This window comes from Eucalyptus grandis, chromosome 4, assembly GCF_016545825.1.
Source record: "Eucalyptus grandis isolate ANBG69807.140 chromosome 4, ASM1654582v1, whole genome shotgun sequence".
Taxonomy (NCBI): domain Eukaryota; kingdom Viridiplantae; phylum Streptophyta; class Magnoliopsida; order Myrtales; family Myrtaceae; genus Eucalyptus; species Eucalyptus grandis.
In genome coordinates this window covers 13,329,615-13,353,327 of record NC_052615.1, presented here as the reverse complement: position 1 = coordinate 13,353,327, position 23,713 = coordinate 13,329,615, and the positions used below count along the sequence as shown (strand labels likewise).

At 42.0% G+C, this 23,713-nt stretch overlaps 2 protein-coding genes across 2 annotated transcripts; both read right to left on the bottom strand.

Moving 5' to 3' along the window:
- Positions 1 to 277: 277 nt before the first annotated feature.
- On the bottom strand, positions 278 to 1,782 carry LOC104441068. Its single transcript, XM_010054071.3, has 2 exons — positions 1,157 to 1,782; positions 278 to 966 (listed from the first exon to the last, which is right to left on the bottom strand). Exons 1-2 carry the CDS (start codon positions 1,689 to 1,691, stop codon positions 629 to 631), a joined length of 873 nt encoding a protein of 290 aa, XP_010052373.2. The 5' UTR covers positions 1,692 to 1,782; the 3' UTR covers positions 278 to 628.
- A 6,677-nt stretch (positions 1,783 to 8,459) lies between these two features.
- LOC104441069 lies at positions 8,460 to 9,915 on the bottom strand. The gene is made up of 2 exons (XM_010054072.3): positions 9,313 to 9,915; positions 8,460 to 9,054 (listed from the first exon to the last, which is right to left on the bottom strand). The coding sequence occupies exons 1-2, from the start codon at positions 9,839 to 9,841 to the stop codon at positions 8,696 to 8,698; spliced, it is 888 nt and encodes a 295-aa protein (XP_010052374.2). The 5' UTR covers positions 9,842 to 9,915; the 3' UTR covers positions 8,460 to 8,695.
- Between the last annotated feature and the right edge of the window lie 13,798 nt (positions 9,916 to 23,713).

Sequence of the window (23,713 nt, the reverse complement as noted above, 5' to 3'; positions counted from 1 at the left end):
TAGCACTAACTTCTTTAGTTCTGTCCAAGTAGCAACTAAAGCTTGCTATTTGTCTCTTTTGGTAACCCATTGTTAGACACTATAATCCAAGCTGATTCGGGTCGAAATGGACAATACGGTGAGGCCCAAAGAGTAGAGCCCGTGGGCCCATGACTACAAAAGAATGGAGGCGATATAAAGAACTGACAATTTATAATTAATAAAGAAAATAATAAAGACTGACCAAAACAAAAAAAAGAAGAAGAAGAAAATAATAAAGAATTTGCACCGTTGAAAATAAAGAAAATAAAGAAAGTAAAGATATTCCTTTTCCATTTCAACATTGAATCAACATATCTGGTATTTCTATCTTTCCTGTACAAGAACTTGCACCAACCCACAAAGGCCCTTATAAAATATATGGCATCCAAAGAACAAAGAACAAAGAAATAATTACAACTGTTTTTTGGACCTAACTATAGTATGACTCTTAGAAATAATTTTCACAAACTTAGGTCCCAAGGGAAAATGAAAAAAATAAAATAAAAATCATTTCCTCCCACTATATTTTCACAAAAAAAAAAAAAAGAAACTCATTTTTCTTGTCAAACGTTTCACTTTGCTCACTCCTTTGGCGAATTCTACGGCCCTACGTTCCACGACTGATCGTCTCCTTTAATTGATTTAATGACTCTTGTCTCTGTAGCCTCATTTCTTTGTTGAACTTGTTGATGAATGCCTCGACCTGGCGATTGAGCTCGTCCGGGCTCAGCTCCTTCCTCAGCTGGTTGGTGCGATCCCTAAACGTCGCTGATTTTCGTATCGAAGACGGCGACGGTGACCCCAGCAAGCTGATCTGACGGTCGGTATCGTTTACTTTCACGGGCCATATCGTCGATTTCCCCGCACCCGCCTCAACTATCGCTTTCCATATGTTCTCCATACTTTCGTTGGATCTCCTCATGGGTTTTCTCAAAGTTTCGCCCCCTAGAAATAATACGAAGTCAATCACATCAATAAAAATTCGACCCAAAAAAATAAATTTCACGGGAAAAGCGATATTATGTGATTATTTATATTGACTTCATTTCATAAATCCGTCGACCGTCCCGTCATCCTCGCATGTAATGCAAAATCTAGAAATCGATATTACCTCACCTCACTTTGCCTTTCTTACCTTGAAGGCGGTCGCCGTTGGCAGCTTTCCGGCGGACAAGCCTCGGCGAAACCAGAGCTTTCTCCGACGCGTCCACTTGCCTCCGTGGCGCCGATGCGGACCTCCCGGACGCCACCTTCCTCTCCCCTTCGCAGCCACCGTTATATCCATCTCCGCCGCCGAATCCCCCGCCGTTCCCCTCCACCACCACCTCCACTCTCTTCTCCTCGAAATCCTTAGACTCATCGAATGCCTCCGCCTCCACCTCTGTCACCGGCGCAGCCTCCGCTACCTCCACGACCCCGATCCTCCCCGGGGCGGCGGCCGCCTCCGGCTGCGGGTGGTGGAAGCACCTGGAGGTGACGGCGATGGCGATGATGATGCTGTTGACAACGACAAAGTGGTACGGAGGCCTGAAGCATGAGAGGAGCGCCGCCAGAGTGTCGGCGGAGGTCGATGGGACAGAGGCTCTGAGGGCTGCGGCGGCAATGGACACCGCGCCGGCCGACACGAGCAGGGCTTTCAGGGACGCCATCAGATCGCTCGGCGACACCATCTTGTTTCAGCAGTGAAGTCTGAGAGTGCGAGCTTTGCGAAGTGAAAAGTTTCGGTGATGATGATGATGATTGATGATGATGAGAGCATCGGCTGGAGTTCTGCAGAGCTATAAATAGACGAAGACGAAGACGAAGAGTGTAGAGGGAGACGCGGTTCCGGGGCCGATCTGGAGCCGCTCGATTGGATCCGACGGTGTCGCGTTGGTTTTGGGAGTCCCTCATCTGAGGGCCCCACCCGTGGGGCCCACTCCACCTTTTTTTCTTTTCCTTTTAAAATGAAATGCTTGGAATTAAATCGGTTAAGTTACCGACTGACGAGATCAGTTGACGGGCTTTCTGTTTGACAAGTCGTAGCGAGGGGGACTAGGAAATTCAATTGAGATGCTGACCGTCCACCGACCGATCGATTTGAAACGTGGAACACCCGACATTTCGAGTTTGACGTCTCGATTTCAATTGCTTTCAAGTTGAGCTCACTTGATGCATGAAATGAGGCGATGATCTATGTAAGAACATTAATCTGGTCGAAAAGTCTGAACACCCGACGTTGTTAAAATTACAAAAAGCAAAAAAAGAAAAGAAAAGGCGGAGAGATGGCCAATGCAGCATTGAGTTAATTAACTTTAAGGTGATTTCGACAAAAAAATAAAAACTGTAAGGCGATGAAATATAATGATTGGATTGTGTTTCTGGAACAACTCATCAGTCTTGATGATACTTTTGACGGAGATCTGCCAAATTCAACCGTCCATATAAATGTAATAATGAAAATAAAAAGTAACCCAATGATATCTTTTGAGTGTTCTTTGTTTATTATTAATTTTTGTTATATCTAGTGGAGGAGTACTTTCATATGCAACTCTAATCTTATCACCATCGATTCTCTCTTAAATTTTTAGAGCTTCGTGATGCTCGTGCGGCTTGCTATGCTAGCAGAGTAGCAGAATCTAATTTTCAATTTTATTGCAGTTTTAGAAGTTGAGATGTTATATTGTAATTGCATCATTGGTGCAATCATGTTGATTTAACCCGAGCTCGAACATGTGCGAAGAGTGCATGTAGCTTCTCCGAATCAAGCTTGTCCGTTCAAAAAACCAAGCTCCATTGAATTTGAGGCGATCCGATGAAAAAATTGAAAAGCCAAAAAACCCAATAAAAGAAAAAAGAAAAAGGAGAGGCTCCAAAAAGCCAAAAGAAGAAGAAATAAAAAAAGGATTGCTTTACATGTTAAGACTTCTCAAAAGTTTAATAAGGTTTTTAAAAAGGGGGATTACTTTGTGTTTTGAGCTACCTTGATTATTTGCAAAGTAGGTAGCCTTTGCGAACGGTTCATTTGATCGTTCGCGGCAGAGCTTGCCATTTCGGAAGCAATTTTGTTTATAGGGATTAAAGAATATCAACATCATGCCACCCCAACGTAAGACAGCATCTTTAAGTCAATTTGAACAAAATTGGGAGCTTAGTTTAATGTGGATTGGGACTGAGGGTGTTAATCATGTCCCGAGTCATTCCATGGTCACGGCCTTACTATGGCCGAGTGCATTGCTCGTGGTGGAGGTTTGGCCAAGCGCATGAGTCTTGGCCAATCGCGCATGGGATTAAGCTTATATAGATTATGAAAAAGATGTTAACCCCGCGTTCTTGCAGTAGGTTGGGGGTATCGGGAGATTTTCAGCTCAAGAGCTAGAGGTTACCCGTTCAAATTTTACCAATTCCTTGCAAAATGATTTTGGATCAAAGCGACTTGCATAGGCTAGAGGTCTTCCCTTAATCAATATGAAGTTAGGAGTGCATTTCATATCCTTATTATTACTTTGGATTTTGGGGGCGGGGGAGGGAGGGAGATTTCCTCCTCCACTACTCTTTTTTTTTTTTTTGGCCAAGTTACTATTAAATGAAGACGATTAATAATTAGTTAATAGAAGATCTCGTGAAAAATTTGTATGATTATCAACAAGAAGACCAATGGAATTGGGATAAATGAGTGAAAGGTTTCATTAGGGGAAAATCCAGAATTTGGCATAGATTTAAGGTAGAAATGGTAGAGAAAAATCGAGCAACGAAAATGGCCCATCCTTGTTGGTGCTAGGTTTGATGAGTTGGATTTTCCATAGTAAATTTATCCATCCACAACTTTTTTGGGATACAATTACTGTATCATCTTAAATGAACTCGGTAATTCGAAATTACACTTGTCACTCATTCGAATAAGCTCAACATGTCCCTTAATTGAACTCCATGCGGTTGGATTAATCAACTCAGATCATTATAAACGATGACAATCGTATGGATATCCAAACGTAGAGATCATTCCTAATTTGGGTTGATAATCGAATAGGGCATAGAGCAAGAAATCTCCATCCAAGGTAAAACACATTAAATTCAGAAGTTGATGTTACGAGCTTCCTCGAAACTTACATGAGATGTCATCACCAATGATGTTTATTTATTTATTTATTTTTTGGTCAAAGATAACTTTTGATTTACTAAAATTAGTCAACTTCACATCCCATCTCTTCTACGTTAAGATAAATTATGGAGGAGGGCTTAGATTTTTTCTGTTCTTTATTGATTGAATACATCTACAAATACATTTTTCCACGCGTCACTCGTGTATGTTTTATATATGTGTTTATATCGATGAGCAATATATGTTTGAGGATGATTCACTAATAAATCGACATCGATTAATCGGGTGAGGATTGTTTGACTAACCTCGTGGCATTCACGAAAATAAAGTGAAGTGCGATGGTGAATACATAAAAAAGATAAAGAAGAGCAGATTAATTAAAAGCAACCGTGGATAACCATACCCTTTATTGTATATTCAAATTGTGGGGTCAATTCAAGCAGTGAATTAGCAGCTTCTAGATTGAATGTATTTCCCCACACCCCACGAACATGGCCTTCCGCATATCTCCATCACTTTAGGATAGTGCTCTCTCTCCTCCTCGCTTGTGTTGAAAAAGGGTGGTTGTTGGTCGGTCCATTTAAAACCTGGATAATCTTTTTAGCTGATATTTCCCTCTAGTTGAAATGCTTTCGAGAAAATGGAGGTTTTTCCATCTTTGAAGTCGGTCAACAGATGCTTCGTACTCGTACACACTGCACGCTCCTATGTTTTGCAGGGGGCTGGCAAGGGAGAGAGATGATACATCGTTCAAATGCAAATCATACGCCATGCTTGTGGAATGACATCATATGGATTTGATATACCCAATTTGTTAATATGACAGCACATCACATGGTCATGCTATTTCATTTTTTCTGAGTTACTCGATTCAGAAATGACTTAGATTTGTCGGCTGTTGATTGTGAATTGCAATTTAAGAAGGCTTTTCGGCATTTGGGGTTCAGATTTAGAGATATTTTGTCTACGGTTCAAGGACTTACCTCTTGTTTAATTTATTTTGAAAAAGGGTATGAATAACGATCCTTGAACTTGCTTTTTTTTTTTCTCCCTCTACATGGGTCTTGAATTTGCTGACTTGCACGATCAAACCCTCGAACTCTCTGTCCAAAAAAAAAAAAAAAAAAAAAAAAAACCCTCGAACTCTCGAACTTTTTCTGTATCTAAGTTCATCAAGGAAGACCCTAGCAAGAACGAGAGTTCCCGCTCCACACGAAATCTTAATCCTCAAGGCGGCATTGCCGCCCAAAAGAATTAACGGGATAAGCTGAAACGGGCCCCACTTCAGTTAAAGAAAAGACAGAAAACGTAGGACTTTTCAAACTTCCGAAAATAACTACCGCTCTTGTCGCACCCGTAAAATCCGAACCCGAGTCGTAACGGTTCATCTGCCGAGACGAGCACCTTTCTTTGTCCTCTTGCTCGACCTCTCTTCGTATCAGTAGTATCGCTGTCGTCAAATTTTCCAGGGAAGTGCAGAGAAAGTGAAGCCCCCTTCTACACTTCAAACGTGGGCGGTGGTCTCTTGATCCCAGAAATGCGTGAGGGTTAGGTTTTGCTTTTTCTTAACCAAGGTTTGATCTTTCTTGACCTTTGGAACCAGTCGAAACCGACCCGGGTCCGAGAGCGCCGTTCTAAATTAAACTTGTTTTTACCTGCTCATTCACTCTCTTTTCCATCTCCATCATTAGTTTAATTATGTCTCTTTTGTGGTGTTCAGCTTTAAGGTGAAAAGGACAGATTTCTTCCCGTGTAAGGATTTGAAATTGGAGGAGCAATTCCTAATCAACAATGCAAGGAAGTAACCACTTAAATGAGTGTGAACTCATGAACTGAACTTTGGTCCACAATTAGTAATCATTTTAGTAATGGTAATTTGTGTAAGTTACGCTAGTAAATTCCATTATTCCACTTGGCGAATCACTCTCTCCCACATGTCATCTTACCTGAATTGCATGGACACACTCTTCTTCGATTGAGATCTTACCAATGGGTTTCTGTCATAAATTTGAGTGAAAAATTGGAGGGTAAGTGTATTGTATATTGCTTTTCACTGATTAATGATGTACAATCTGATTCCTATTTATAATACATAGGAGCAAAACTATCTTAGGAAGAAAAAAAATATAGAATGTGGAAAAGAAATTTTCCTAATACACAATATTCTAATTTTCTAACAATAGACTAATCGGCATCAATTAAAATCAATGTCAAGATGGCAATGGTATCTTCAACAGTTTCTTCCTTTTTTCTGTCGACAATGGGTATGGTGTATCGAAGCTTTCGAGCATTTTATCTGCATATGATAGGGTGCGTTTGGTTGGACTTTTGGGGAAAGTCTTTGGGAAAATGCAAAGGACTTTGAAGTTAAGGGGTTTTCTAAAATGCAAATTGCGTTTGGTGAATTGTAATCTAAAAGTCCCTTGTAAAGTACCTTTAAGCAAAATGGTGTTTGGAAAAATTTACATTTACAAAGGACTTTTATAAAAAAAAAAATTAAAAAGAAAAAATAAATGGTTGGCCGGCAAAGGGTAGGGACTGCCGGTGATCGAAATTGTCGCCGGCGGCCGAGGTCTCAAGTTGCAAGACCTCACGCGCCGCCGGAGACCACAAGTCCTCCTTCATCTTCCGCTCCATCCACCGCCGTCAAGTCTCACCCCCGCCCCCGCCTCACCGACGCCACCCTCACCGTCGTCGTCGTCGCTTGCGGGAACGCCTTCCTCTCCCTCGACCTCTCCGAACTCGGACGACCCGGATCTGGTTCGCCGGAGGTCGGGCGACCAAACCGGGTCGCGGCCACTCGACGACCCAAATCCGGGTCTCGGTGACTCGGGCGACCCAGTCGAGGTCGCACGACCTCACCGCGACCGAGATCCGGGTCGCCCGAGTCGCCGCAACCCAGATGACGGGTCGCGCGACCTCCGGCGACCCGATCCGTGTCGCCGGAGGTTACACGAACTCGCCGCGACCTAAAGGTCGCGCGACGCGACTCCCGGGGGTCACCGAGGTCATGCCATTGGCTGGCGACGGTTGCCGTGACCACACCGGCCTCACGCCGACCTCCGTCGAGCCCGTCGTCGAGCGCGTCGTCAGCCCCTCGCAATCTCGCTCACCAATCTCAACGAAGAAGATGGTGAACGATTCACGAGGGCAAAACCGGGAAAACGAAATGTTAGTAAGGATATTTATGGAAGAAAATTTCTCACTTATTGGCCTCTCAGCATTCCGAGAAATTTGAATGCCCAAGGCAGCCTCCTACTCGCCTTGGGCTTTCAGCCTTCCAAAGGCCTGCTTTGCCTCAATCATCTTTGCAAAATAATCTCCCAAACACCAAATTTTAGCCCAAAGGGCTTTGAGTGCTCAAAGTGGCTTGGCAAAGCCACTCCCAAACGCACCCATAGTCCTATCTCTCGTGCAACGCAATTGCCGAAACATACAAGTCGATTACTTTCTAGCCATTGGTTCAGGGCCCTTTACATTTCGTGGGCTTTAAGACAAAGCTTGATTTGATTTTGATGTCATTTCTTTGATTTATTCTTAATTCCATTCATGATCTAAATGATGAAAAGTCACATTGCTAAGAAGGGAGTGAAATTATGTTTGTCCCTCTTAAATAAAGTCTATGGGAGCAGCATACAAGATTAAAACTTTTCCAACTTACATAAATCTATCAATAGACAAGGTATATGTGCTACTGATTTTCTGATATGAAAACTTTAGGGCTAGGAAGAATTTGATAACATGTTCTCGACCTTTATAGATCAATGAGACAATTTCATTAACAGCTCTTCTGATCTTATTATGTTTGGAGAAGGACAGGACTTTAGTAATTAGGTAGCTAGCAAACCTCGCGTGGTGCATGGATCAGATTTTCTTCTTAATATTTAGAATAAAAAAACGATCATTGTTTTTTTAGCATATAAGGTGTATAGAATCCTGCCAAATACTTAAAATCCAAATTAGAGTTGTCATTGATTGATTTGAGTCAACTGTTAAATCTTTGAATGATGCTATTTATCATCTTAGGGAAGCTTCATCCTAAAGTTCATTTGTAATGGGTGCAGTAGATATTAGACGATTTTCTTTAAAAATTTTAAATAAGGGAGTGATAATGTGAGCAATGCATGTCAACTCACTCTTTAATTGCAGACAAAAGTTAAAGTCTTTATGGCGCATTATAGATGTGGAACGAGTGGTGGATAAATTTCTTAAATTGATCAAAAGGATAAACTGTCAACGTGCAAAATATTATTACCAAATACCGAGTGCTCCGATTGAAAGATAACTCGAATCACCACGAAGTTTGAGCAATAATGGGATGGATGGATACCGATAATTAACAAAATAGAGGGGTTGATGAGTAAAAAGTATAATAAAATTCAAATAAAGAAAAGATTACAGCTGTTTTTGGACCTAACTATAGTATGACTCTTAGAAATAATTTTCACAAACTTAGGTCCCAAGGGAAAATTTTAGAAAAAGACATCATTTCCTCCCCCTATGTTATCAAAACAAAGAAAAAAAGAAAAAAAGAAATTCATTCTTCTTATCAAACCTTTCACTTTGCTCAGTCCTTTGGTGAGTTCTATGGCCCTATGTTCCGCGGCTGACCATCTCCTTGAATTCATTTAGGGACTCCTGTCTCTGTAGCCTCATTTCTTCGTTGAACTTATTGATGAACGCCTCGACCCGGCGGTTGAGCTCGTCCAAGCTCAGCTCCTCCCTCAGTTGGTTGGTATGATCCCTAAACGTCGCCGATTTCTGCATCGAAGGCGGCGGCGGCGGCGGCGGCGGCGTCGTCGACTCCAACAAGCTAATATGACAGTCGTTGTCGTCCGCTTTCATGGGCCATGTTGTCGACCACGTTGTCGACTTCGTCTTAACTATCGCTTTCCATACATTCTCCATGCTCTCGTTCGATCTTCTCATGGGTTTTCTCAAAGTTTTGCCCCCTAGAAATAATGCAAAGTCAATTACATGAGTAAAAATTTTCCAACTAAAAAACAATTTCAATAAAATTCCATTAAAAAATACATCAATAAAAATAAATTTCATGAAAAAAAAGTGATATTATGAGATTATTTATATTGACTGGATTTCATAAATCCGTTGACCGTTATGTCGACACGGTCCCACCATCCTCGCCAATTTCTTATTCACATGTAATGCAAAATCTAAAAGTTGATATCACCTCATTTTGCCCTTCCTACCTTGAAGGCGGTCGCCGTTGGCGGTTTTCCGGCGGACGAACCTCGGCGAAACCAGAGCTTTCTCCGATGAGTCCACCTGCCTCCGCGGCGCCGACGCGGACCTCTCGGACGCCACCTTCCACTCCCCTTCGCAGTCACCGTTATATCCATCTCCGCCGCCGAATCCCCGGCCATTCCCCTCCACCACCACCGCCACTCTCTTCTCCTCGAAATCCTTAAACTCATCGAACGCCTCCGCCTCCGTCAATGGCGCGGCCTGCACGACCTCTACGACCGCGATCCTCCCCGGGCCGGCGGCGGCCTCCGGCTGCGGGTGGTGGAAGAACCTGGAGGTGGCGGCGATGGCGATGATGATGCCGTTGACGACGACAAAGTGGTACGGAGGCCTGAAGCAGGAGATGAACGCCGCCAGAGTGTCGGCGGAGGTCGACGGGACAGAGGCTCGGAGGGCGACGGCGGCGATGGACACCGCGCCGGCCGACACGAGCAGGGCTTTCAGGGACGCCATCAGAGCGCTTGACGACTCCATCTCGACAATGATGGTTTCGCAGTGGAATCTGAGAGTGCGAGCTTTGCGAAGTGAAGTTTCGGTGGTGATGAACTGATGATGATGATGAGAGCATCGAGTGGAGTTCTGCAGAGCTATAAATAGACGAAGAAGACGAAGACGAAGAGCGTAGAGGGAGACGTGGCTTCTGGGGTGATCTGGAGCCGTTCGATCGGATCCGACGGTAGGCGTGGGAGGAGCGCTGTTGCGTTGGTGGGGAGCCTGGCCTGGGGAGGGGGTCCGTGGGGGCCCACTCCACCTTCTTTCCTTTTAAAATCGGTGAGTTGACCGGCTTTCTGTTTGACAAGTCGTAGCGAGGGGCACTAGAAAGTTCGATTGAGATGTTGACACGTCAACGGATCGATCGGTTCCAAACGTAGAACATCCGACGGTTCGAGTTCGACGTCTCGATTTCAATTACTTTCTAGTTGATCTCGCTTGATGCAGGGGATAAGGCGATCTGTGTAGTATGTAGGAACATTAATCGGGTTGAAAATTTTGAACGCTCGATGTTGTTAAAATTAAAAAAAAATGGAGAGGTGGCCAATGCAGGGTCGGGTCGGGTTAATTAGCTTTAAGGCAATGGAATATAGCCATCGGGATGTGTTTTGACAGGAGCAACTCATTGATCTTGATGATACCCGTTATCGACGGGAGCGGGCCGTGTGGCTTGCTATGCTAGTTGAGTAGCAGAATCTAGTTTCTAATTTTATTGCATATTTTTAAAAGTAGAGATGTGCAATCAGGTTGATTTAAGCCGAATTGAAACATACATGAAGAGCACACGTACCGTCTGTTCGAAAATCCAAGCTCCTTGGAATTTGAGGCGATCCAATGAAAAAATTGAAAAGCTAAAAAACGTAGAGAGAGAAAAAAAAAAAAAAGGAGAGCCTCCAAAAAGCTAAAAGAAGAAGAAAAAAGAGGATTGCTTTCACGTGTTAAGACTTCTCAAAAATTTTAAAAAAACTTATAGAAAAGGGGAATTGCTTTATATGTTAAGGTATCTTGATTATTTGCAAAGTAGGTAGCCTTTTCTAATGGTTTATTCAATCGAGCCGTTGTTCGCGGCGGAGCTTGTCATTTTGGAAGCAATTTTATTTATAGGGATTAAAGAATATTAACATCATGCCACCCCCCACATAAGACGGCATCCTTAAGTTAATTTGAACAAAATTGGGAGCTTAGTTTAATGCGGATTGGGACTGAGGGCGTTAATCATGGCCTGGATCATTCCTTGGTCGTGGCCTTACTGTGGTTGAGTGCATTGCTCGTGGGGGAGGTAATGGCTGAGCGCATGTGTCTTGGCTGATCGCGCATGGGAACAAGCTTATATAGATTATGACAAAGATGTTAACTCCATGTTCTTGCAATAAGTAGGTTGGGGTGTCGGGAGATTTTCAGCTCAAGAGTCAGAGATCACCCGTTCAAATTTTACCAATTTTTTTGCGAAATGGATTTGGATCAAAGTGACTTGCATAGGCCAAAGGTCTCGACTTAATTGATATATGAAGTTAGGAGTATATTTCATATCCTTATTATTACTTTGGGTTTAAGGAAGGTGGAGGGGCATCTACTCTTAAAGTAATTTTCTTTTTGCCAAGTTACTATTAAATGAAGACACTTAATAATTAATTAGTGGAAGATTTGTATGATTATTAACAAGAAGACCAATGGGATTGGGACACATGAGTGAAAGGTTTCATTAGGTGAAAACCCAGAATTAAGCATAGATTTAAGGTGGAAAAAGTAGAGAAAAATCAAGCAATGAAAAAGGCCCATCCTCATCGGTGCTAATTTTAACGAGTTGGGTTTTCCATAGTAAATTTATCCATCCATAATTTCTCATAACTTTTTTCAGATACGGTTATCGTATACTCTTAAATGAACTCAGTGTTTGAAATTACACTTGTCACTCACTTGAATAAGCTCGGCATGTCCTTTAATTGAACCCATGTGGTTGGATTAATCAATTGGGATCGTTATAAATGATAATGGTCGTGCGGGTGTTCAAACATATAAATCATTCCTAATTAGGATTGGTAATCGAATAGGCCATAGGGCAAGAAATCTCCATCTAAGGTAAAACACATCAATCTCATAAGTTGAAATTGTGAGCTTCCTCGAAACTCACATGAGATGCCATCTCCCATGATGTTCTTCTTATTATTATTATTTTTTTTTTGGTAGGAGATAACTTTTGATTACTAACTCAAAGATGGATTACCATCACTCACGATGTTCGGACACAGTCTTCTTGGTAGAAAGGCACGACAAGTGGGGTCAACCTCATTGGCTCGAAACGAGTACAAGTCAACATCGTTGACTAGAATCGAAGGTATCATGTACACAAGTGTATACCTCCCTCATATGCCGAGTACCAAACCTATAAAACACCAACTTCACATTTGATATATATAGGGAAAAAACCACCAAAAACCCCAAATTTTGCCTCAAGTGACACATTTACCCAAAATATTTTTTTGTGACGTGAAAAATCCCAAACTTTTCAAACTGTGACACATTTACCCCAATCAAGGACATTTTTGTCTTATTTTTCTATTTTTCCTTTTTTTTTTCTTCTTCTTCCCTCTGTCAGCCATGGCGGAGAGAAGCCGGCGTCTGGTGAGGGTTGCCCTCGTTGGCGTCGGGCAAGGGCGGCCCTTAGCTGAGTCGGGTGAGGGGTGCCCTTGCCCGACGTCGGCGAGGGCAGCCCTCACTCGATCTGGCGAGGGCAGTCCTCATCGGCGTCGGGCGAGGAAAGCCCTCGCCCTACGTTGGCGAGGGCCTGGCGAGGGATGCCCTCATCGAACTCAGGCGGCCCTTGCCTGCGTCGGGCGAGGACATCCCTCGCTTGATGTCGGTGAGGGCGGCCCTAGCCCGATGCCAGCAAGGGCGGCCCTAGCCAGCCTAGGCGAGGGCGACCCTCGCCCTATGTCGGCGAGGGCAGCCCTCGCCGGACGCTGGCTTCCCTCCGCTGGCTAGTCGGCGGAGGGAAGAGAGAAGAAAAAAAAAAGAAAAAAATTTAAAAAGTAAAAAGACCAAAATGTCCTATAATTTAGGGTAAATGTGTCACACAACAGAAGTTCAGAGTTTTTTGTGTCACAAAAAAAAGTTTGGGATAAATCTGTCACTTTGAGCAAAATTTGGGGTTTTTCGTAGTTCTTTCCCATATATATATTGTAGACGCCTAACTATTTGACATCCCATTGCTTCTATATTAAGAAAGATTATGGAGTAGGGCAAAGATTTTATCTATTCTTTATTGATTGAATACATCTAAAAATACATTTGTACATGTGTCACTCGTATCCGTTTTTATACTTGTGTTTATACGATGAACAATAAATGTTTGAGGATGATTGACTAAATCAACGCCGATTGATCGAATGAGGACCGTTTGACTCGCCTCGTGGCATTCACGAAAATAAAGTGAAGTGTCACGTTGAATACATAAAAGAGATAAAGAACAACGGATTAATTAAAAGCGACCGTGGATAACCATACCCTTTATTGTATATTCAAATTGTGGGGCCAATCGAATTTTGCCTCTAGGCAACCTATTCTCTCGTTTTGTCGAGCTCTCTCTACCTCCAATGGCAGTTTTCTTTAAAACCCTCATCCATAATTCTCTACAGAAAAACCAACAGTATCCTACAACAATTTCAACCCATACACTACATTAGCTTATCTCGACTTGGCAACTCACCCAGTCTCCCCAATTCTGGTGTTAATGTTCTCTTCTCACCTGTTCCGGACTGCATGGCTTGAAGGGCGTCTTGTTTTTCTTGCATCGGCTTCATCCCTCGTCTCCGTCAGACTCAGGATCATGGTGCCTTTGCCAATTTTGATGCCGATTGTCACGGGTTAGCTACTGCATGTCTTCTTTACTTGGTGTTTGTCTTGCATGGGATTGCATTGTCGTTCTTCTCCACCCATTGCACCTGTCGAGGCCTCTGTCGCTGTTCTCTGCTTAATTCGATGAGATTATCCGCAAGATGAACTCTAATGAATCCGCCACACCTTCACGTCTAGAGGCTCTCTATTCTAGTCTTAGTCGTCTCACTACAAAACATATTATCGAAGATTGGGATGAAGCACCACTTGCTGACACGGTAAAGGCATGCCGTTTAACTTTAGTTGCAAAAATTCTGTCGGATCCATCTATTAATCTTCCAGCACTTCAAACTACGCTCCGGAAAGCATGGCGAATAGATTCTGCAGAAATATTACAGAGTGAGACAGGTTTCTATATCACAAAGTTTAAGACCCATGAAGATATGCAAAAAGTTCTTGATGGTGGACATTGGCTCTTTTCTGGCCACTTGGTTAATTTTAAACAATAGATTCCTAATACTCCTCTACACTGTTATGACTTCTCAACCTGTGACTTTTGGGTACAAGTCATAGGCTTACCTCTTGAATGGTCTTAGAACGTATGCTAAGAAAAGCTGTCCAACACCTTGGTGAGATTAAAGATGTGAAGATGGATTCAAAGGAATGCTATCAAACAAAAACAGGTAGAGTTCATGTCCAACTCAATGTAAATGCACCTCTAATCACAGGAAAACTAATACGAATTCAGGGCAAACCTTTTTGGTTGGATTTTCGATATGAACGGCTATCCCATTTCTGTTTTTCCTGTGGCAAACTTGGACATTACGCAATGTATTGTAAAGATACAATACGAATTCAGGGCAATACGAATTCAGGGCAAACCTTTTTGGCAACCTTTTTGGTTGAATTCAGGGCAATGTATTGTAAAGATATTCCCTACTCTGAAGATAAACACGAGGGAAGAGAAAAGATGGCCTATGGACCATGGCTCCGAGCTGAAGTTAAACTGCACAGTCCTTACTGGAAACTCTTTTATGACCCACCAATCTCTACAGAGCAGACAGAATAAGTTATTCTTGAAACTCCCCCTACAAGGGTCACAACAGCTCAATTAATGCCTCCTCCATCTATGATTATAGACAATACTTCAAACAGGGATATCGAAGATTACCGCAATAAGTCTGCTGTACCTTTAGCATCAAGTCCACAACCATTGGTAATGCATAGTACACCCTTGTAGCTGCTGACCACAAGCTAAATGGTGTTCAATCCTCACCTATGGACAGCAAAACATCTAGGAAGCAAATTAATCCTCGCTCGAAACCCCTTCTTGGATCAGCCAAAAAATAGAGAAGATATAGTCCATATGAATCTAAGAGTATTATCATTGAGGAACCTTCTGACCTCAATTTACTGGATGCACATGTTTTCCTCGCGGAGGAGACTAAAGATCGGGCTCTGGTGGCTGGCCCTAAACAGCCACCTGTTCACAAATGAAGCTCATCTGTTGGAACTGTCAGGGTTTGGGCAATCCCCTGACAGTTCGAGCCCTACGGGTCATGATGACCGTAGAAAAGCCCGACATACTACTTCTTATGGAAACTAAAAATACTGCAGCAAAGCTGAAGCAAGTGCAACAAATTCTAACCTTTTCTCATTCCTATTTTGTTGATCCAGTGGGTCTGGCGGGAGGCTTAGCCGCATTCTGGAACGATCCCATATCTTTAAAGGTGCTCACAGCTACACAATATTGGTTTGATATGAATTATGATTTAGGCCAGCAAAGAAGGACAACTCGTATTACCTTTCTCCATGCTCCAACTGATTTCCAACAATGCCAGGTGGTATGGGATGATCTTCGGCACATTCACTCCCACAATACCTTGCCTTGGCTCTGTGCGGGGGACTTTAACGATGTGCTCTACCCTTGGGAGAAGATTGGTAAACGACCTGCCTTGCTATAACGAATGCAATCATTCCGAACTATGTTAGATGATTGTGCTTTCACTGAATTAGAAGGCAAAGGTTGTAAATTTACCTGGTTGAATAATCGAGACGGAGAGGAGCTGGTCAAAGCAAAACTGGATCGGATGGTATGCTCGATGAACTGGCGTTTACTGTTTCCTGCAGCAGAAGTTATTGCTCTGCCACTAGTGGGTTCTGACCACTGTCCCCGGTGCTTAATACATCACCATTTCTTCCTAAAGTGAGTAGATCCTTTGTCTTTGAGGCCTTCTGGAACGATGACCCTGAATGCAGCCAGCTTATTTCAGAAGTATGGAACTCAGCTGACTCACAATATGCTGATTTTACTCTGAATGTCAGGAATGTGACAGCAGCCCTTCAAAGATGGAGCCGTCGTAAATTCTCCAATGGTCAACAACAACTAGTCATCCTGCAGGACAAATTAAAACATCTTATCAATCAGACTTCTCCGGTTGACAAGAAACATGTCTTATTTTTGAAAGACGAAATCAGACAAGTCTGGCAGAGAGAGGAACAATATTGGGCCTTACGGTCTAGAATTAAATGGCTCAAATGGGGAGACAAGAATACTCGTTTCTTTCATGCATCAACTATTCAGCGTCACTAACGGAATCGTATAACCATATTACAAGATGAAAATCAACAGTGGATACGCGACTTACCAGACCTTCAGATGATGACTCTCTCCTATTTTTCCAGACTCTATACTTCAGAGGGACCTCGTAACTACCTCCCGCTCCTCGACCAATGCAGGACAGTTGTCACACCAGAGATGAATCACCAGTTGACAGTTGCTCTCACCCTTGAGGAAGTTCGCCAGGCTACTTTCCAAATGGCAGCTACCAAAGCTCCGGGACCGGATGGCTTAACGGGCCTGTTTTATCAAGAGCATTGGGAAACAGTTAAAGACAGCCTGTTTGAATTAGTCCAGAATTTCATGCTATATAAGGAAATGTCTCCAGGTCTTAATCAAACTATCCTCACCCTCATTCCCAAAACTTCCCAACCTGAAACACTGGATTAATACCGCCCCATAAGTTTGTGCAACTTTGCATACAAAGTTATATCCAAGGTGCTTGCTAATCGCCTCAAACCTTTCTTGACTGTTCTAATTTCTAAGGAACAATCAGCTTTCGTTCAAGGCCGCCAGATCCAAGACAATATTCTAATAGTACAAGAAGTCCTTCATCATTTCCGCACGCACCAGACTACCAAAGCTTTCAACGCTATTCTGAAAATAGACATGAAAAAAGCCTACGACAGAATTGAATGTGATTTTTTACGAGATTACCTCCTTAAGCTCGGTTTTCATCCAAGATGGGTCGATTGGATCATGTTATGTGTTACTACCTCCTCACTCGGTGTGAAATTCAATGGTGAAATCCTACCCTATTTCTCTCCAACTCGAGGTCTGAGACAAGGTGATCCCATCTCACCTTATCTATTTATTCTTGTGGCGAATGTTTTATCATTGTTAATTATTCAAGCTATCAGTTTTGGGCATCTTAAAGGCTTGCGGTTGAATAGATGGTGTCCTACTTTATCGCACTTATTTTTTGTTGACGACGCCATCTTCTTTTTAGCTAGCACAACTTCAGAATGTCACAATTTAGCAAATCTTTTGAACCTCTATTGTGTGGCTACTGGTCAGTTAATTAATCGTAACAAGTCTGGCCTTATCTTTTCCAAGAACTGTCCTATTACTTTACATCAAAATATGGTTGAGGAGCTTCGGGTCCCAATTTTACAAAGGACTGGAAAATATCTAGGCCTACCGTCGGATTGGGGCAGGTCAAGGAAAGAAATGTTCTCATGGATTATTGCCCGAGTTAATGCTAAGCTTGAGGGATGGAAGGAGAAGTTCATTTCTAAGGGGGGTAAGGAAATCCTAATTAAATCTGTTATTCAGGCTATTCCACAATATGCAATGATGATTTTTCAGTTGCCTATTTCTATTTGTTCATCTATTGAGAAGTGTATTGCGAGATTCTGGTGGCGAACTAATCAGCAGAAGGGAGGGGTGTATTGGAAGCGATGGGATGTTTTGAAAACTCGAAACTTCAAGGGGAATGGGATTTCGTGATCTACTCTCTTTGAACAAGGCACTTTTGGGGAAACAGGCTTGGCGAATGTTAACTAATCCTCACTCGCTATGGGGAACTTTGTTTAAAGCTTTGTATTTTCTCTCTTCAAATTTTCTGTCGGTTGTCCGAGGAAATAGGCCGTCCTGGGGGTGGCAGAGCATCCTACAAGGAAGGGACTCTATTCTACCAACTCTACGCTGGTCTGTTGGGAATGGGGCTTCTATTCGTATTCGTGGTGATCGCTGGTTACCTATGGGAATCATCTACGGACCTACAGCTCAAGTAGAACCAGTTAGAGTGGCAGATATTATTGATCAGGATACCCAATCCTGGAAGATGCCACTAATTAGGAAATTTTTTGAAGAACAAGTGGTTCAAGAAATACTATCATTACCTATCAGACCACTATTTTCTGAAGATAAACTTATATGGTCAACTACAGCGACTGGAAAATACACGGTTAAGAGCAACTATTATGCAATGGTACAATCAAACAGCCAACTACAAGAGTTACAGGGTTCAAATTCTTACCGAACTAATCAGAGTCTCTGGCGGAACATATGGTCCATGAAGACTATTCCCAAAATCCGTAGCTTCCTCTGGTCCGTATGCCAGAATGCTCTCGCAACCCGAGCTAATCTCTTCAACCGTCGGATTGTTCAAGACCCCTTCTACCCAATCTGCTGCCAATCTGTTCCTGAAACAATTGAACATTTGCTTCTTGAGTGTTCATGGACGTGCACTATTTGGTCACACTCACAGCTTGCTATATCCTCCTCTACAGCTTCCGTTTCCAGTATTACACAGTGGCTAATTGAAAATGTAATGTTACCTGATCCCTCTCCCGGGCTAGCGGTAGTTGCCACCATCTTTTGGTAGATCTGGAAGAAAAGAAATCATCTTATTTCTCGGAATCACCGTCCGAATCCCTCCATGGTAGTGGAATCGGCTCTAGCACAACTATCAGCATATCAGTCTTCTGTTGCAGGCATCTACCGATCGAGTTCAAGCTCTGGCCTTGACTCTGTTCCACCCGATCAGCTTTGGCGACCTCCGGCACAGGGCGTCCTGAAATGTAATATCGACGGGAGTTATCAAGAGGGCAATTCGGCAGGATCTATGGCCAGTATTTGCCGAGATGATCAAGGTAAAATCAATGACATTTACTCAAGATGTTTTCCAGCAACCTCACCTTTTGAATTGGAGCTCCAGGCGCTCAATCTGTCTCTCCAACATCTCTATCATCGAGGACTCCACAACACCCCCATCGATCTTCATACCGATTGTCTTCAACTAGTTGAGATCGTGAATGGTCTTCGCCTGCCGCCATGGGAGCAGAGGCCAGTGATCGAAGAAACCCTATTTTGGTTATCCCACTTTTCTCTTCTCTCTTTGCGACACTGCCGCCGAACGGCTAACCTAGTGGCTGACTGGGCTGCCAAAGCCCAGTTAGCTCACCCGGCCCAAAACTTCACTCTTTCTCTCCCGCTGGATCTGCTGGACTTATTGTATGCGGATGCTTTAGCTGCAGGATGTAATTTCCATCTCTAATCAATACATAAGTGTGTTTATGTCAAAAAAAAATTGTGGGGCCAATCCAAGCCGTGAATTAGGAGCTTCTAGATTCAATGTGTTTCCCCACACCCCACGAACATGGCCTTCCGCATGTCTCCATCACTTTAGGATACTGCTCTCTCTCCTCCTGGCTTGTGTTGAAAGAGGGTGGTTGTTGGTCGGTCCATTTAAAACTTGTATAATATTTTTAGCTGATATTTCCCTCCAATTGAAATGCTTTCGAGAAAATGGAGGTTTTTCCATCTTTGAAGTCGGTCAACAGATGCTTTGAACTCGTACACATTGCACGCTCCTATGTTTTGTAGGTGGCCAACGAGGGAGAGAGATGATACATCATTCAAATGCCATTCGTACGCCATGCTTATGGAATGACATCATATGAATTTGATATACCTAATTTGTTAATAAGACATCACATCATATAATTATGCTATTTCGTTTTTCTTGAGTTACTCCATTAAAATATGGCTTAAATTTGTTGGCCTTAGGTTGTGAATTGCAATTAAGAAGGTCTTCCAGCATTTTAGATTTAGATTTAGAGATCTTTTGTCTGCACCTTAACGACTTAATTCTTTTTTAATTTATTTTGAGAAAGGGTTGAATTTCAATCCTGGAACTAGCGCTTTTTTTTCCTCTACACGGTCTTGAATTTGCTGATTTGTGCGATCAACCCCTCGAACTCGTGAACTTTTTCTGAATCTAAGATCGTCAAGGAAGACCCTAGCAAGAACGAGCATTCCCGCTCCACACGAAATCTTAATCCTCAAGGCGGCATTGCCACCCAAAAGAATTTACAGGATAAGGTGAAGGGGCCCCACTTAAATTAAAGAAAAGACAGAAAACGTAGGACTTTTCAAACTTCCGAAAATAACTACCGGTCTCGTCGCACCCGTAAAATCCGAACCCCAGCCGTAACGGTTCATCTGCCGACACGACACGAGCTCCTTTCTTTGTCCTCTTGCTCGACCTCTCTTCGTATCAGTAGTGTCGCTGTCGTCAAATTTTCCAGGGAAGTGCGGCGAAAGCGAAGCCCCCTTCTACACTTCAAGCGTGGGCGGTGGTCTCTTGATCCCAGAAATGCGTGAGGGTTAGGTTTTGCTGTTTCTTAACCAAGGTTAGACCACCTTTCAAGGTTCGAGAACGCCGGTCTAATTTAAACTTGTTTTTTACCTGCTTATTCACTCTCCGTTTCTTCCTCTGTAATTATTTTAATTGTGTCTCTTTTGTGGTGTTCAGCTTTAAGGTGAAAAGGGCAGATTTCTTCCCGTGTAAGGATTTGAAGTTGGAGGATCAATTCTTAATCAACAAAGCAATTGCAAACTCGTGAACTGAAATTTGATCCACAATTAGTAATCATTTTAGTAATGGTAAATTTTTTTGTTGTCGTGTAGGTTATTATTTTATGTTAGTAAATTCCGTTATTTCATCTAACGAATGGTCTCCCTCTCTCCCTCATGTCATCTTATGAGAATTGTATGGACATGAAACACGGTTTCTTCCCTTTTTTTGGTTGACAATGGGTACGGTATACCGGAAGGTTGTGAGCATTTTACATGCATACAATAGTCTGTCCTCTCGTGTGATAAAACTGCCGAAACACATGAGTCGATTGCACTCTAACCAAGATTTAATTATGGAAGGACAACGATCTTCAATTCTATTGGTGCCTTTACCACATCTCAACAAATCTTAATCATGGATATATTAGTCATTACCTTGACAAAACACTCTCACTCACATGGGATGATGACTTGCATGGATGAGAAACCGACCGGTAGAGTAGATTAGGTGACGGTTGAAGCAGTTTTTCCACAAGTCAACGTAGGGAAGGAGTGTGGAACAAGCCGTTATAAGAGCACCGGCCAGATCCTAGGTTGTTGCCGAATAGCTAAGTCCTAGGTCAAAAGGATCTTTCTAGTTGTTACCAAAAACAACCATATATTCCCATCGACAGAATTTGCCCATTATCGGTCCCATTGATTCAGGGCCCTTTACATTTCACGGGCTTTAAGACAAAGCTTGATTTGATTTTGGTGTCATTTCTTTGATTTATTATCAATTCCATTCATGATCTAAACAATGAAAAGTCACATTGCTAAGGAGGGAATGAGATTATGTTTGTCCATCTTAAATAAAGTGAATGGTAGTAGCATAGAAGATTAAAACTTTTCCACCTTAAATAAACCTGTCAAAAGACAAGGTAAATGTGCCACTGATCTTCTAATTCAAAAAATTTAGGGCTAGAAAGAAATTGATAACATGTTCTTGACCTTTATAGATGAATGAGAGAGTTACATTAACAGCTCTTCTGATTTTAATATGTTATGGAGAAGGACACGAGTTTAGTAATTAACTAGCCGGCAAACCTCGTGTGATGCACGTATTAGATTTTCTTCTCATTATTTGTAGCAAAAAACCAGCAATTGGTTTTTGGGATATAAGGTGTATAAAATCCTGTCAAATACTAAATCTGGAAAATTTACTTTGAAAACTTGAATGCTTAAAATCCAAATTAGAGTTGTCACTAATTGATTTGAATCAATTGTCCAATTTTCGAATGATGCTATTTATGATCTTAGGGAAGCTTCATCCTAAAGTTCATTTGAAAAGCATGTAGCAGATATCAGAAAAGTTTCTTTTAAAATTTTAAATGAGCAAATGATAATGTGAGCAATGCATGTCCACTCACCCTCGAATTGAAGACAAAAGTTACGTCTTTGTGGTGCATTACAGATGTGGAACAAGTGGTGGATAAGTCTCGAAGACTAAACTGTTAATGTGCAAAATGGCATTACCAAATACCGGGTGCCTCGATTGAACGATAACACGAACCATCATGAAGTTTGGGGATCATGAAAGAAATGGATGAATACAAATTATTTACAAGCTAGAGGAGCAAAAGGTATAATAGAATTCAAATAAAGAGTAAGTGTGATAATTTTGGGGAAAACTTAAAAAATTGAAGCAATTGCTTCACAAGGAAACAAGATTGGGATAGGATCCAAGGAAGAAAATGACTGTTGCAAAGGACGAATGGCGGGAGTGGAAAATTTAAGTTTTTATCACTTCTTATGTTACCCTTTTTATAATTCCATCTTATATGATGTGTAGGATACAACCCATGAAAGTATTCTATTATGACATGTCAATCCTAAGCTTAGGCGAAAGACATACATTCAGATCTTGAAGTTTTGTTAGATAGAATGTTCAGAGATACTCTAGCTACTGGAGAATCACATGGATTTTGCACAAAGTTTATGTACTAAAGAGGATATTGAGGCTACACAAGTTAATATTGGTGATGGTGCAAAATCTACTAATGATAGTTTAGAGTGTCAATTGTTGAATCAATTGAAGGTAAGATCCATGAAAGAGTGGCGTAGAGTTTATAGAGGCAATTCAAGGGAGAAAGAAAAGAAATTGATTAGAGTAGCTCCATTGAGTTCAAGATTGCTGTCGATTCTTGACTTGTCAAATAGAGAGAGAAGCTTCAAAAAGCCAAGGAAGAAAAAAAAATTATTGCTTTATGGGTTAAGACTTTCTCAATTCTTTGCAAAATAAAGTAAGCCTTTTCCAATGGTCATTCGATTGAGCCGTTATTCACGTAGCCTACCATTTCAAAAGCTTATAGGTTTGATAGGGATTGAAAATATTGTCATCATGCATGCCCCACCTATGATGGCATCCTTAAGTTAAATTAAACAAATGACTTCTTGAATCTTGAGCACGAAGTTCTTCATGCATGCCCCACCTAAGATGGCATCCTTAAGTTAAATTAAACAAATGACTTCTTGAATCTTGAGCACAAAGTTCTTCATGCATGCCCCACCTAAGATGGCATCCTTAAGTTAAATTAAACAAATGACTTCTTGAATCTTGAGCACGAAGTTTTTCCCGCTGTTGGAAAGTTCTTGACAGTATCAAACCATGATGATCAATCAATCCCAAAAGGTATGGAGAAAAAGACTTTGGGGTCAAGTCATCTCAAAGCAAACTCTTTTTGGGTCGTTAGAGAGAGAGAGAGAGAGAGAGAGAGAGAGAGAGAGAGAGAGAGAGAGAGAGAGGTATCCACAAGTAGTGGAGACATTCGGAAGGCCGTGTTCGTGGGGTGTGGGGAAACACAACCAATCTAGAAGCTGCTAATTCAAGGCTTGAATTGATCCCCAATTTGAATAATTTATGATTAAGGGTATAATTATTCGCAACGGTTAATTATTTAATCCGTAGTTATCTTTTTGTTTTATATGGTTACAATTGAAATTGAGAGAATATCCGCTTTTGTGCTCGTTATGCAATACTTGACTTTATCTCTATGAACACCACGGGACAAGCCAAATGGCTTTCGTATGATCAATTGACTGAAATGACTACATTA

What these genes read in the sequence shown, in the direction of transcription:
- LOC104441068 (XM_010054071.3), bottom strand. Translation starts at nt 1,691, where the DNA reads ATGGTGTCGCCGAGCGATCTGATGGCGTCCCTGAAAGCCCTGCTCGTG. An exon ending in CAACGGCGACCGCCTTCAAG is followed by an intron (nt 967 to 1,156) that starts GTAAGAAAGGCA and finishes TATTATTTCTAG; the next exon opens with GGGGCGAAACTTTGAGAAAA.
- LOC104441069 (XM_010054072.3), bottom strand. Translation starts at nt 9,841, where the DNA reads ATGGAGTCGTCAAGCGCTCTGATGGCGTCCCTGAAAGCCCTGCTCGTG. An exon ending in CAACGGCGACCGCCTTCAAG is followed by an intron (nt 9,055 to 9,312) that starts GTAGGAAGGGCA and finishes CATTATTTCTAG; the next exon opens with GGGGCAAAACTTTGAGAAAA.